This window comes from Mus caroli, unplaced genomic scaffold (assembly GCF_978045245.1).
Source record: "Mus caroli unplaced genomic scaffold, Mus_caroli_1 scaffold_18, whole genome shotgun sequence".
Lineage (NCBI taxonomy): Eukaryota > Metazoa > Chordata > Mammalia > Rodentia > Muridae > Mus > Mus caroli.
The window spans coordinates 28209266-28222264 of record NW_028227273.1 but is presented as its reverse complement, the minus strand read 5'-3'; the positions used below and the strand labels follow the sequence as shown (position 1 = coordinate 28222264).

The following is a 12999-nucleotide window of genomic DNA, read 5'->3' as shown; positions in this document are numbered from 1 at the left end:
TGGTTATTTCAAAGCTCTTTTATGTTCTTATTTTGTGTTGCATGAAAATATCACAATCTTCAGAATCCGAGATACCCTCACTTGCAGACCTCCATGGTGAACCCAGGCATTTGACTCTCTGACTCTGCAGGACTTCAGTAAGGAGGGGGATGGCATATTTCCTCTCACAGGGCTGTTGGGGAGAGCAAGTACAACCATGCACGTCAGTCCTGGAATAAGGTTGTGCGCATTCCTTCATTAGTCAGATTTTCCTTGCTGAGAGCAGACACCAGAGAGAGAAACTCAAAGGCCCACATTCCAAAGTTCCTGAGGCCTTGGTCCGTCTCTGGGTGTGGTGGAGCAGAGCAGACATAGCAATACAGGAAAGGCCCAGGGCAAGCAGTAGCGCTGAAGGCAACATCTCCAGTGACCAACCACTTTCACCTGTCCCCAATAAGGCCATGTTAACCGCTCCATCCAGGAATCTATCCACCGATAATGTTTGAGTCCCCAGGATCTGATCATCCCCCGCCCCCGCCCCAGGCCCCATCAGCTGGGAATCAAGTTACTTCCTGTAACAACCATTCCTATTAGAAAGAATCACCTCCTTTCTGGGAATAAAAAGCAATGTAAAAGAAAATAAAAGTTACGTAAAAGAACTCAGATCTCCGAGAGCATGTGGTGTGCTTCAGAACGGCAAAGCTTGGGAGCCGATGACTCCAAGCAGCTGGGCTCTGGGGACGGGAACAGGGCCTAATTTAGAGGGAAGCAGGACAAGTTCTGAGTCACACTCATCAACTCCCACCCCAGCATCGCCAGGCAGCTCCTTAAGCTGTGCCGTGGACCACAGAGCTTAAGATCCCAGGATCCTGAGCCAGAATCCTGCTATGAATCCTAGTCCTGTCATCTTCTGGTTGTGAGACCTTGGACAAAGTGCCTCGATGTAGTGCCTTGATTTCCCTGTACTGTAAATGGGCACAATACTACTACTGCTGACATTTCACAGCCTGAGGATCCAGTGAGTTAATATAATGCGTTCAAAAGTGTCAGCTACACACAAGTGAGTGAATGCTACCCATCACAGTTGTAGGGCTGAAAATGGCGTAGCCTAAGACCAGGTCATTTTTCACTTGGACTAGTTTGTCTGTCTGTCTGTCAGATCTATGCTGACAGCAGCTTTTTCTTTTCTTTTTTTCTTTTTTTTTTTCATTACCCCCCTTAATCATTCAGTGACACCTACAGCGGCCTGATGGTGGTGATATAAACACAGGCGTGTTAATCCAGTCATGAGAAGGGATTGCTATGGCCTCAGTTTGATTACCTGGAATGGTTATTGTGGCAGAGTGAAGAAGAGCAGGTTGCAGTCAGCACATCCAATGCATGTGTGCACAGTGCATATCTGATGCATGTGTGCGTAGTTTGCCCTCGTCATCTGCCCCTTCCATGGGCACAGATGTAGCCAAATGGAAAAATATTAGAAAAGTGTGTTTGTGTTGACTCAGCATAGATTTCTTTTCCTATGATTATTCACTGGACAGTACAGTGAAATGTCCCTTCATTCAGCACATACACTGTGTTATGTGTGACAAGAAGACCAGGGATTATTTAAGGTGCCACTGTTAGTAGGTGTCCCTACTTTAGGTGCCCTGCTCTGTATAAGGGCCTGTGGCTTTCCTGGATACAGCATGTGGGGGATGTGTGAGCGTAACTACACATGGTGTGGCAACTGGCAGGAGGGCATTTATTTGAGGCTAAGAGTGAATGGGAGTTTTATATACTACAGCCATCTGCATGGTCTATATTGTCTTTATAATCTGAAAAATTGCTGACACTGTATTTATTAGAAAACAAAAGCAACTGAAATGAAAAACTGAAAAACACAAAGTCAATAACTCCACAGCTTGGGAAAGAAAAGCCTCGGGTAAACTTAAATATTAGCAGCATTTCAATTAGGAAAGTGACACTCTGGGCCATTTCTCCAACTCTACTGTACACACTTTTCTTGGACGTATTGCTTTTATAATTAGAGAAAAATAAGTCATTTTCCACACATGCCTGGAATTTAAATAATATATACAATATTATTACATTATAATAAAAGTATGTAATATAAACATATGTAATAAGCATTATATTTATTAATATGAATATAAAAATAAAAGTCTACAATATAAACAAGTGATGTTTATATTATAACCACAGGTCATAGTTCTCTGTCACAAAATTAACACACTCAGCTACTTTGCCAGATTCAATCTGCATAAAGACTTATTATTCCCCTAAAACTTTAACTAGAGGAAATGTGACAAATGCTTCAAAATGTCCCCAAACTGCACTCACTAGCTTCTCATATAACTGTCAACCTCAAGCCCATTCCTGACCTCTTCTTCAAATCGCTCCCATATGAACAAACAGCCTTTCCATCCACCAGCTCCCTGTCCATCTGTGTGTGTGATCCATCCTTTATCTGCCTGTCCCACATCCTATCCAGACTTTGGGCTGCTCAGCTTCTTTCCTTGGATGTACCTTTTCTCCCTTGGGCTATTGGTGTTTTGGGATAAGAAACTGGCACATGGAAACCTGGTTATAAAAACTACCCTTTACTGTGGAATAATTACCATCGGCCTGTGCTTTCCACATGTATGTATACATGCACTGAAGTGAGTAGGGTGGAGGTGAAGCAGGTCTATGGGTGGATCCAGGAAGGGAGGAGGGGAAGAAAAGATGCTGAACAAGGTGCCAAGTTATAGTTGACAGGGGGAATCCATATTCATGTTCTATAGCATGATGGTGACAATTATTATTCACAACAATTATTATATACTTGTCAGGAGCTTGAAGAGATGGATGCAGAGTTCCTTGATAAACATGTAAGGATGGAAAAAGGCTAATTACTTATATAATGTGCATATGAACTGGATAGCCATACTGTACTGTCATCAATACATAGAATTATTATGTATCAGTGGAAAGAAAAAAGTCCTCAGAAAGCCATTGAGGAATTAAGAAAGAATACAAAAGGATCAAATCAGGTCTTTATGCCCTAAATCCTCTAAACGTGGTATTTAAACCTTTTTGTCAAATGACATTATTTAAAAATACTGCTAAGTAGCTACATAGGCTCTCCCACTTCCTGTTACAAGGAGTGACACTGGGAATGGCTTTACAGCTTTAACCCACGCATGGTCAAGTATTCCCATGGCAGCAGAACAGGAGCCTGCAATTGACAAGCTTTCATCTCTAACCAATTCTCGCTCTCAGTTAAATATTGATGACACAGTTAGGTATTGAATTGGAATCACAGTGACCAGAAGCGACATCTGGCCTCTGAGAGGTGACTCGCATTAATTTTATGCCCTAGCTGTTTTCTGCAAAGAAAGGTATCGCTCCTTCTGTAGTTACCTTTGGCCAAGGACTCTGCTGCACCTGTAGCAAGGTATAGACTGGGAAAGGGTCCCAGTGAGCACTACCAGGAGGGGTGCTCTGCATACTCCTCCTGCTGTCTGCCTCCACTTGCTTCCCCCAGACACACGGGCTCTGAGGGGGACCCCGGTCTGACCTCAGGGAGCTCTGCATGAAGACCCCATCCTGCTGTCAGTAGATTGCTGCCTTGCCTTGTTTGTGGCTTCTCCACTTACCTCCTTAGCCAGTCTTACTCGGTACTGCTCAGAACCGGCAGGGACCCCTGACTCTAGGTCTTTTCAACTTTCTGGTTTTATCCCACAGCTTCCTGGATGTGCTGTTCTGATCCACATCAGCTGTCTGTCCACTTGAATGTAATGCTAAAGGGCCCTGCACTTCAGCTCCTGCCCATCTCTTCTCTCCCACTGCCTCCAAGAGGATGTCAGCTGCAAATAGGCTTTATAGACCTGTTGGAGGTGCTCAATTAGCAGAGAGAGAGAGAGAGAGAATTTTGCTCCACTATAAAAATCCTGGGAAAATGACCTTTGACCTGGGCCATCAAAACTGGGTTTCTGGTTAAAGTAATGGGGATGGAGGGGAGGGGAGATGAAGCCAAGCAGCCCAAGCCCAGATACTGATGCACTGGGGAAGCAGGCTTGCTCCAGCAGAGGGCAGACCCAGAAAGGACTTTTTTCCCCCTTCATAGCAAGGATGTGCGTGCTGCCAGCATCAATCAGCATCAAGTCAGTCTTTATGGAACTAGGTCTCCCAGCAGGACTCCAGCATCACCCAGCTTCTGTGTGTAGGATCAGCATGGCCCACTGTTACAGCCTCTCCCTCCCCTGGGTGGGTCCTGGGGTCTCCATGTGCCCCTCCAGACTCTCGCTTTGCTTCCAGCCTTCCCATTTGACCTGTGTATCTGCCAAATGACCCACTAACCCATTTCTGGTACTTAGGCCCCCTTGTGGCCATTCTCAGAGCAGTTCTTTTAACCGTCCACTCACAGCTCATTTGAATGCTCTGAAATATCCCCAAACTGCACTCACTAGCTTCCCATGCCACTGCCAACCTCAGGCCACACCTGATCTCTTCTTCAGATGTGTTCTCATTTGACTACATAGTCCACCTGTCCATTAAGGGACATTAAGGGACCATCCAACTGCACATGATTCAGTTGAAGCTTGACCTGTGGGGATTGGCTTATTTGGAGGTATGGGAAGGCCTCCACATGCTATCTAGAGGTCTAGTTGTTAAGTTACTTTCCTTCAATCTACAACATACATTTTCTCACGAGGGCTACTAAAGATCTGTTAACTGGGTGATTTTTTTTTTTTGGATAGATTTTCTATTTCACAGTTTGATTAAAAAAATTTCCAGTGCCTGTTTGATTAAGAACAAATTCTCATTTAGTAAAATTCCCTTGCTTGCATGATAAAGAGTAAATGCCTTAATGTGCTCTAGACCCCCCACCCACCCATATCGTTTAACCCCCTCTTTCCCATTCCAACCACCTAGCTTTTCTTCAGTTCCTCAGACTCAATGTGGCAGTATAATAGGGTTGTTACCAACCTATCCTGTAGTGTTCTGTGTTACATCTTCAGAGAGGCCTTCCCCACATCTCCAAATAAGTCAATCTCCACAATTCAAGTTTCAACTGAATCATGCACCATTGGATATGCCCTTAAAGTATATCCCGCTTCTCTGGGTAATCAGATATAATCATTTAATTTCTTCCACGGCTCCCCCAACTCCTGCCCTACGACTGTTGGGTTTGAGAGAGTAGAGAGCCTGTCAGGTTTGTTGCTGTAGCTAGCCCAGTGTCTCATGCCTGAAATTCCCCTCCTACCTCTCTGCTCTAGCCACACTGGCCTCCTGCTCTCACCTGGCATTCACTGCCCACAGTGGATACTTCATCCTTTGCTTCAAGTTCTGGCCTGCATCGTTCTCTCCCAGAAGGTCCTCCTGGACCATAAATTCTGAAACATGAAGCTCTTGCCTGGCGCCATCGTCCTCTTTGCTGTTTTCTGGCTCTAGCATCTCTCTGCAGTGAGCACTCTACACCATGATATCTCTCTGCAGAGAGCATGCTACACCATGCTCTCAGTGGCTGCTCAGTCTGCTCAGCAGCTCTACCACCATCCTCTCTGCTTCCCTGCTTGCTCTGTGACATTTACAACAGTATCTCCTTTCTAGGAAGCATTTGGTAAACGTATGTGGAAGGAGGGATTCCAGCTTGGCTCAGGACCAGGCATGTGGTGGTTAAATATGTATTTCTTGAATAAATGGCAAAAGTGAAAAGAGAGAGGGAAAGGGAGAGAGAGAGAGTGTATGAGTTTGCCTGGGAAGTGCCTATGTAGTCTGGCTTGTTCTCTCCACTGTCAATGTCCCATAATGGGGAGCAGCTGCAGAGGGGCTGCCTCGTTAGCTGGGAGATTTGGTGTTTATCTTTGCTTGGAGTTAATTATAACCGGGAATCGTTGAGAGGATTAGAGGGGCTGAGTCTGTGTGTGGCGGTGGTGGTAATGGCGGACAGAATGCTAGCTTCGATTTGGAAAGGGCTGGCTCAGCAAATTTATAGTGTAAATAAAGGAAAAGTTTAACTTACTTAAGAGCAAAGCCCATAAACAGTTTTGAAGCGCCGTTAACACCATTTTATATGCAAACACTGTTGCGAAACAATGAGCGGGATCATTACCGGCTCTTTTTTATGCTCTTTGGAAAGCACTGCTGAGAATCTCTGTGGTGTGTACACAGACTCCCACAATTCCTCACTCCAGGGGGAGGAACTGTCCCCAGTGCCTCAGATCTGGAGGGCACACATCTCAGTAAGGGGAACTGGCCTTTCTGCATTTATATGAATTTTTAGGGATGCGGAATGCCAACCACCTTCTATGCCTACCAAGGATATAAGCATCATACACACGTGATCATACATGTGGCTTAGGTTAGATAATGACTCTTATTCTTTCCTCAATTCTTCAAATCTTTGCACATCTTCTACAATAGTTAAAACCTATTTTCATGCATGCACACATGTACACATGTGCCCACACACAGGCACACACACATTAATGAGACACTTTCTAGATGGCACTAGTCAGACTATTAGAAAAGCTCTTTAATGGATTCACAGAAATAACTTAGGGAACTCATTCATGGGTGCCCTCCCCAGGGACCCAGTTCTCAGATCACATGGTCTCACACAGATAAGGGGAAGAGGCTGTTGTCGGGTGCTTCTACGGCTTATGACAAAGGTCGTGGTTTTTCTTTATGGTTGTTTGGTAGGTATTGAAATCACCCTACTTACACAGAGTACATCACTAGTTCTAAGGTTCTGGATGTTATAGTTTAGAAGCATTAATAACTGGCAGGTTGTTTAAGTGATCAATATCTCAGGGTATTCCAACCCAGAGCTCTGTAGAGAATTACATGGTTTATATACATGTTATAGTGTAATTATGTAATACAAAGTCATATAAAATATGCTTGCATAAATAATGAGTTACAAATAGACAAATCTAGAGAGATTTCAGAAAATGTAGCAAACTAGAAGGAAAGAAGCTGTGCAGTGGGAGAAGCTGTGAGGTGGGAGAAGCTATGCAGTGGGAGAAGCTGTGAGGTAGGAGAAGCTATGTGGTGGGAGAAGCTGTGAGGTAGGAGAAGTTATGCAGTGGGAGAAGCTTTATGGAGGGAGAAACTGTGCAGTGGAAGAAGCTGTGCAGTGGAAGAAGCTGTGCAGCAGGAGAAGCTGTGCAGTGGGAGAGGCGTCTGGGTGCTGTGGAGAAGGCAGGAGACTGGATGGTGTGGCTGGAGCAGGGTAGTTTCTGTGTGACATCATCCCTAGAAAGGCACACAAGCAATGCAATCCAGTGGAAATGCTGAGAGAGAGCAAAGAGGAGGTAGAATGGATGAAACCCAGAAATTAGAAAATGCAACATGCCAGGCCACAGGTAGCCATGTCACACAGAGATGCACTCCACAGCCCAGCCTGTGCAGAGCTGGCCACAGTGTTTACCTGAGGAAACTGTTTGAAGCTCAACAATACTGATTTGCTCAGTCTTTCATGGTTTCATTTTAAATGGTATTGTGATTTTTCTAAGCTACAGAAAAATAACACAGAAGTGGAGATAAAGACAATGAACCTTCACTCGTCACAAGGAAGAGTGATGTCATTGTAGCATTAGGTTCACTTCTGTAACGGGTCATTAGAAAATTAGGTCATTAAGTAGAATCATGACTTGGCCAGGGACATTCATCTAAAAGCACAGTGGGACTCTTGATTCTGTCTCCTAATCCTAAATCCTATGCTCTCCTGATCTTCCTTCAGGGTCTTTCCTGAACATGTGTCTTCTCCCTCTATTATCCCCTCTGGTCTCAGCAGGGCTTCTGCAATGTGGTTCCTACCTGACAGTAAAAGCTCCAGCATTTCCTGCCTGTCTTGGCCTGTCTGGCTCTCAGACTGGAAACCTACGGTGTCAACAAGATATAAGTCTGTTCACTTCTGAGCGCATCTTCTGGGACACAAGCCAGATCCAGTCCTCCTACCATGTCACTCACCTTCGCACTACTCATGGCTTTTAAAATAGACATGCAACATAGTCAGTGTCTCTTGGGCTGGAGAGAGACTCAGAGGTGAAGAGTACTGGCTGCTCTTCCAGAGCACCCAGGTCTGATGCCCAGCACCCATAGGCTATCTATAGCCATCTGTAACTCCAGTTCCAGAGGATCCCATGCCCTCTTTTGGCTTCCTCAGACAAGTGGTGTATACACACATGCTTGTGCGTGCATGCGTGCACGTGTGTGTGTGTGTGTATCTGTGTATGTACGCACACACACACAGGCACACACCCATATAGAAAGACACAGACTGACAGACACACACACATATAAACAGACACAGACAGACAGACACATATATATACACAGATACAGACGGATACATACACACAGACATATATACACAGACACAGATAGACAGGTGGACAGACATATATATACACACATATATACAAACACAGACAGATACACACACAGATAGACAGGCAGACAGACAGACACACACACACACACATACACAAATATACATATAAACACATACAGACCGATATATACATACACACACACACACACACACACACACACATTTGGAGGGGAGACAGTTCAGTAAGACTGCCTGCTGTTCAAATCCCCAGAACCTGCATAAAAAAGCCAGACATGGCTGTGACTTACACATCACCTTAATATTACGGAGGGGAGAGACAAGACAATGCAGCTTTCTGGCCACCAGCCCAGCTCCAAGTTCAGTGACATATTGTGTTCTAAGGAGATATAGCAGAAAGAGATAGTCTAGGGCTCTCAAGCTCTTCTGGTCATCTATGTACCTCACATGTGGTGCACTCAAACATGCATATGCACAGACCCTCGCAAGGAACCCACAGGGTTAGCATTAAACCAAACTTCACGGAGAAACGAGCTTGAAGCTCTACTTCCCCAAACTTCCTTTAACATGGCCTTCAAGCGCTTGTTGGCTCTGTCTTGGGGCAGGGATAAGGGCTGGTGTTGTCATCTGTGTAATCTCTGTGTTTAATTCTGATAAAGTGTGCCAGAGCACAAACACACTTCATCAAGGGGAAGTCAAACTCTCGACCTCGGGGCACATTGCCTGCCTGTGACAACCGTACAGATACAAACCCTTAAGCAACCATGGTGAGTTTTTAAAAAACAGTCAATGAAGCACACGGCTGCGACATTCATACTCTTGAAAAGCCAGCAGTCTTTTGTTATTGGTAGCCAAAGGGAAGGCAAGGCTTGGCTAGATCCCTGCATGTTCTGTGCATAAAACTACTCTTTTCTTTTTATACAACACGTCAAGACTATGTACTTCTGTGGTGGTTTGAATGAGAACGATCCCATAGGCTCTTATGCTTGGTACTTGGTCCCCAGTTGCTTGAACTGTTTGGGAAGGATTTGGAGGCGTGGTCTAGTTGGAGGAGGTGTGTCAATGGGGGTGAACTTTGAGGTTTCAAAAGCCCATGCCTTCCAGGTTTCTCTCTTTCACTTGCCTTCTACTTGTTGATAAGGATAGAAGCTCTCAGCTACTATTCCAGTGTCATACCCCTCCGTGCTATTATGCTTCCTGCCACGGAGGTCATGGACTCTAACCCTCTTGAACTGTGAGCCCCAAATTAAATGCTTCTTGTATTAGTTGCCTTGGTCACAGTGTTTTGTCATGGGAACTGAAAAGTAATGAAAACAACCATCCAGGACGGTAGCCACTAGTCTCGAGTGCTCTTTAAACTCAGAATAAATGAGAAGGAAATAAAAGTTAAAAGAAAAAAAAAATCGGTGTCTCAGTCATGACAGCCATATTTCAAGTACTTAGCAACCTGGGACTTGAACGGATCAGAACATTTCCAAAAGCACAGGGAATGTCGGGGCGCCACGACCATAGCAACTGTCCTGTCAAGCCAAGGAATGCTCCGGCAAGCAGGCAGAATGTAGCTGCACTTTCACAATCAATGGAGCAAATGCACAGGCTCCCTTGAAGGTCCTGTGCCCTCCAAGTTTGTTCATTCCCGAGTAACAAGATGTGATGAGAGAGACGCTCCCCAGGCCCAGCTTCCTGCTGTTGTGCTTTCTGCTCCTTCAGAAATGGCTGGACTGTTGGGTGACCACTGTGGGCCGCTGGCACCTTGATGTCATCCTGAATGACTCGGAGCAGTTGAACACAGAGGATGGATGGTCCGAGCCCTGGGAGAAGGGGGCTCATCAATCTGCTCTGAGCTCGGCATGGCTACGGAACATTAATGAGGTTGGGCTCGATTTAAAAGCTGTCTGAGGCATTATGGATGGCAGTGTTCGGTTTCACAGGCGCTGGGAATTTCTGAGATATAATCCTAGCCCCTTTGCTAATGAGTATTGTGATACGGAGACTATCATTTAACTCCTGAGTTTCGCTTTCCTGCCCTTAAAATGGGGCTATTACTGACCTACCTAACCCAGTGTCTGGAGGATTAATGCGCCAAAGAGTGCGGAGCTCTGCACGAGAAGCCTGCTGTGAGCCAAGCCATTACTTCTGTTCATTCTCATGCAGCAGTTGGGGAACGTTAAAGTCTACGATGTTTGCTCCTTCCAAAATGCATTTTCTTCCCCTGCTTTGTGACATTCCCTGTGTTCCATAGACCCTGTATCTCAAAGGAAAACCAGGCCCTCGGGGAGGATGCACTGAGGTGGTTGGGGGGTCACAGACGATTTTATTCCTTCACTTAGCACAGGCCTTGACACTAGCTCTTGCCGGAAATACAAAGGCAGGCATTGCATGGTGAATTCTCACAGCCCGAGCCTGGGGGGAGGGGGGTTGGACTGCCGCCACCACCACTTACATGCAATGATGTTCCCGTATCTGTTCTTCATTCTGTTCTCGTCTTTCTTAGCAGAGTCCCATGGTGCAGACTGTCCTTCAAAGAAGCTCTGGAAGAGAGAGAAAGAGAGAGAGACTTAGTGCATAGCAGTTAGAGGTAGTGAACAGAGAAGTTGGAACGGGAGGGGGGGTGTCCTTCAGATGTGGGATGGTGGTCAGGCAGGCAGTCATAGTGAGAATGATGCTGTCTTACTTGGGGAATATTTTATTTGGCTTTCGCCAAGCTTTGTTTTATATTGGCTAGCACCGCACAGATATAGAGGATGCAGAGAAAAACCCACAATTTATTTAAACAATGCCCTATTGGAGTATTTGAAGGAGAAAAAAAAATCCAATATTTCCCCAAATTTCTTCATTATATTGCAAGTTCCCATTACTCTTTTAAGATATACCCCCCCCCCCCCCGTCTTAATAAATAACCAAAGGAATGTTATTCTGGGCTAGAATGGGAAAGGCAAAACTTTATGACCTCAAGATTAAAATCCTGCTATATACTCTGAATTTTATCTGGATGTATTGTGTCTGAGGGCTTAGGTTTTTCTGTCCTACTTATCATGAAAACACCTTTTGCTATGAGTAGAGAAGTGACAAGACTGATCTGGGTGGCTTTTACTCCCTCTCTAGTGCCCATGGCGCCCTTGCATGGCCAACGCCACGCAGAAGTTACTGGCAGCCCATGGTAGTAAACATGGGCTTTGAATGAAGCTTATTTCTTGTCATCCCCGGCACTGCTGAGGGAGGGCTTGGGGAGGTACAGACTGCACTGCCTGGTATACAGCATCTGGACCATGTGCACAGTGAACCGTGCTCAGCACGGTCTATGTTTGCCTGAGAGAGGGGACTGCATGAGAGAGTGAGCTTGTCCACTCACAGTTTACATTCAATAAATATTTACCAGTGAATGAGGGGCTGCACTGCCTTGTTATAGTATACATTTGCTATGATATAATAAACTGTTAAAGGCTTTGGAAACTGGTCTGTATTTGTCCATTTTCCACACTATATATGATGTTCTAGAAGCAGATTACTTATAAAGACAAAAGGCCCATTAATTCACAGCTGGATTAGGTAGCCCTGTCTGCTTGGCTTCCAGTGGTAGATGGCATCATGTTAGTAGCTCACGTGTGGGGGGTGTGTGTCAGGGGTCAGAGTAGAACACAGGAAAGCTGAGAGACTAGGCTTCCATAATCCCTTCAGAGGGCCACCCCCAGCTGACTTAAGTACGTGTCAGCAGGTTCTGGTTCTTAAAGACTCCATCTTGAGACGAAACATGAGCACAGTAAAGACCAAACTTCCAACCCATGGACCACTGAGAAGCGAATGATACCTGAGCACAGAGCCACCTGTGCACACGTCACAGGCTTCATCCAGACATAATCTGTGCCCCCCCCCCCATCGTCTATATCATACCAGGTCTTGTTTCTCTGACCCAGGTGAGTTTTCACAATTAAACAGGCAGGAAAAGGCCTGACCACTGCTCTGTCCAACCATGCATTGTAAGCCTTGTCAACAAGTGCCCATGGCACAAACCAACAACAGCCACCACTTGGTGGCATTCTGGGACCGGAGGACCATGCCACCAGCACAGGAACTGAGTATGAATTGCTCATCTCCATCTATGGTCTCTTAGCCATGGTCATAAAAGACATGCTACTTTTAAAATATACTTATTATTGTGAAAAAACATAGGGGAGGGCTGGAGAGATCAGTCAGTGGGCTAGAACACTTGCTGCTCTTGCAGAGGACCTGGGTTTGGCTCCCAGCATCCACACAGGAGCACACAACCATCTGTAACCCAAGTTTTAGTGGGTCAGATGCTCTTTCTCTGCTAGGTACACACATGCAAAATACATACACACATACAAAATACTCAGACATATAAAATAAAAATAAAATAAAAAAGACACAGATGAGAGGCTGTGTGTATGAACAGCTAAAGTAACAATCATATACTACTGGCTTATATATCCTGAGGACAAAGGATATATAAAATATTTTCAAGTTATTAATAAATTGAGATGACGAAAGTACAATTGAAAACTTATCGGGTAATTTCATCCAGAGAATGACCACTATATAACCCGGAGATCATAAACAGGTAACCCGCACCAAGCTACAGTATGTTAACTCAGCTCTGCCCTGTGACACATTTAAAAATAGCTCCGGGGACTTTTAAAGTCAACTGTTCTTGTTCTGAG

At 45.1% G+C, this 12999-nt stretch overlaps 1 protein-coding gene across 4 annotated transcripts in view; it reads right to left on the bottom strand.

The window, feature by feature from the left end:
* Positions 1–12999, bottom strand: part of Ptprm (protein tyrosine phosphatase receptor type M) — a 688723-nt gene that overhangs the window by 82859 nt on the left and 592865 nt on the right. For all 4 annotated transcript variants that reach the window (XM_029470944.2, XM_085832583.1, XM_085832584.1 and 1 more), the window contains one exon: positions 10764–10851. In XM_029470944.2, coding sequence (XP_029326804.1) covers positions 10764–10851 — 88 coding nt within the window. The remainder of the gene's footprint in view (positions 1–10763; positions 10852–12999) is intronic.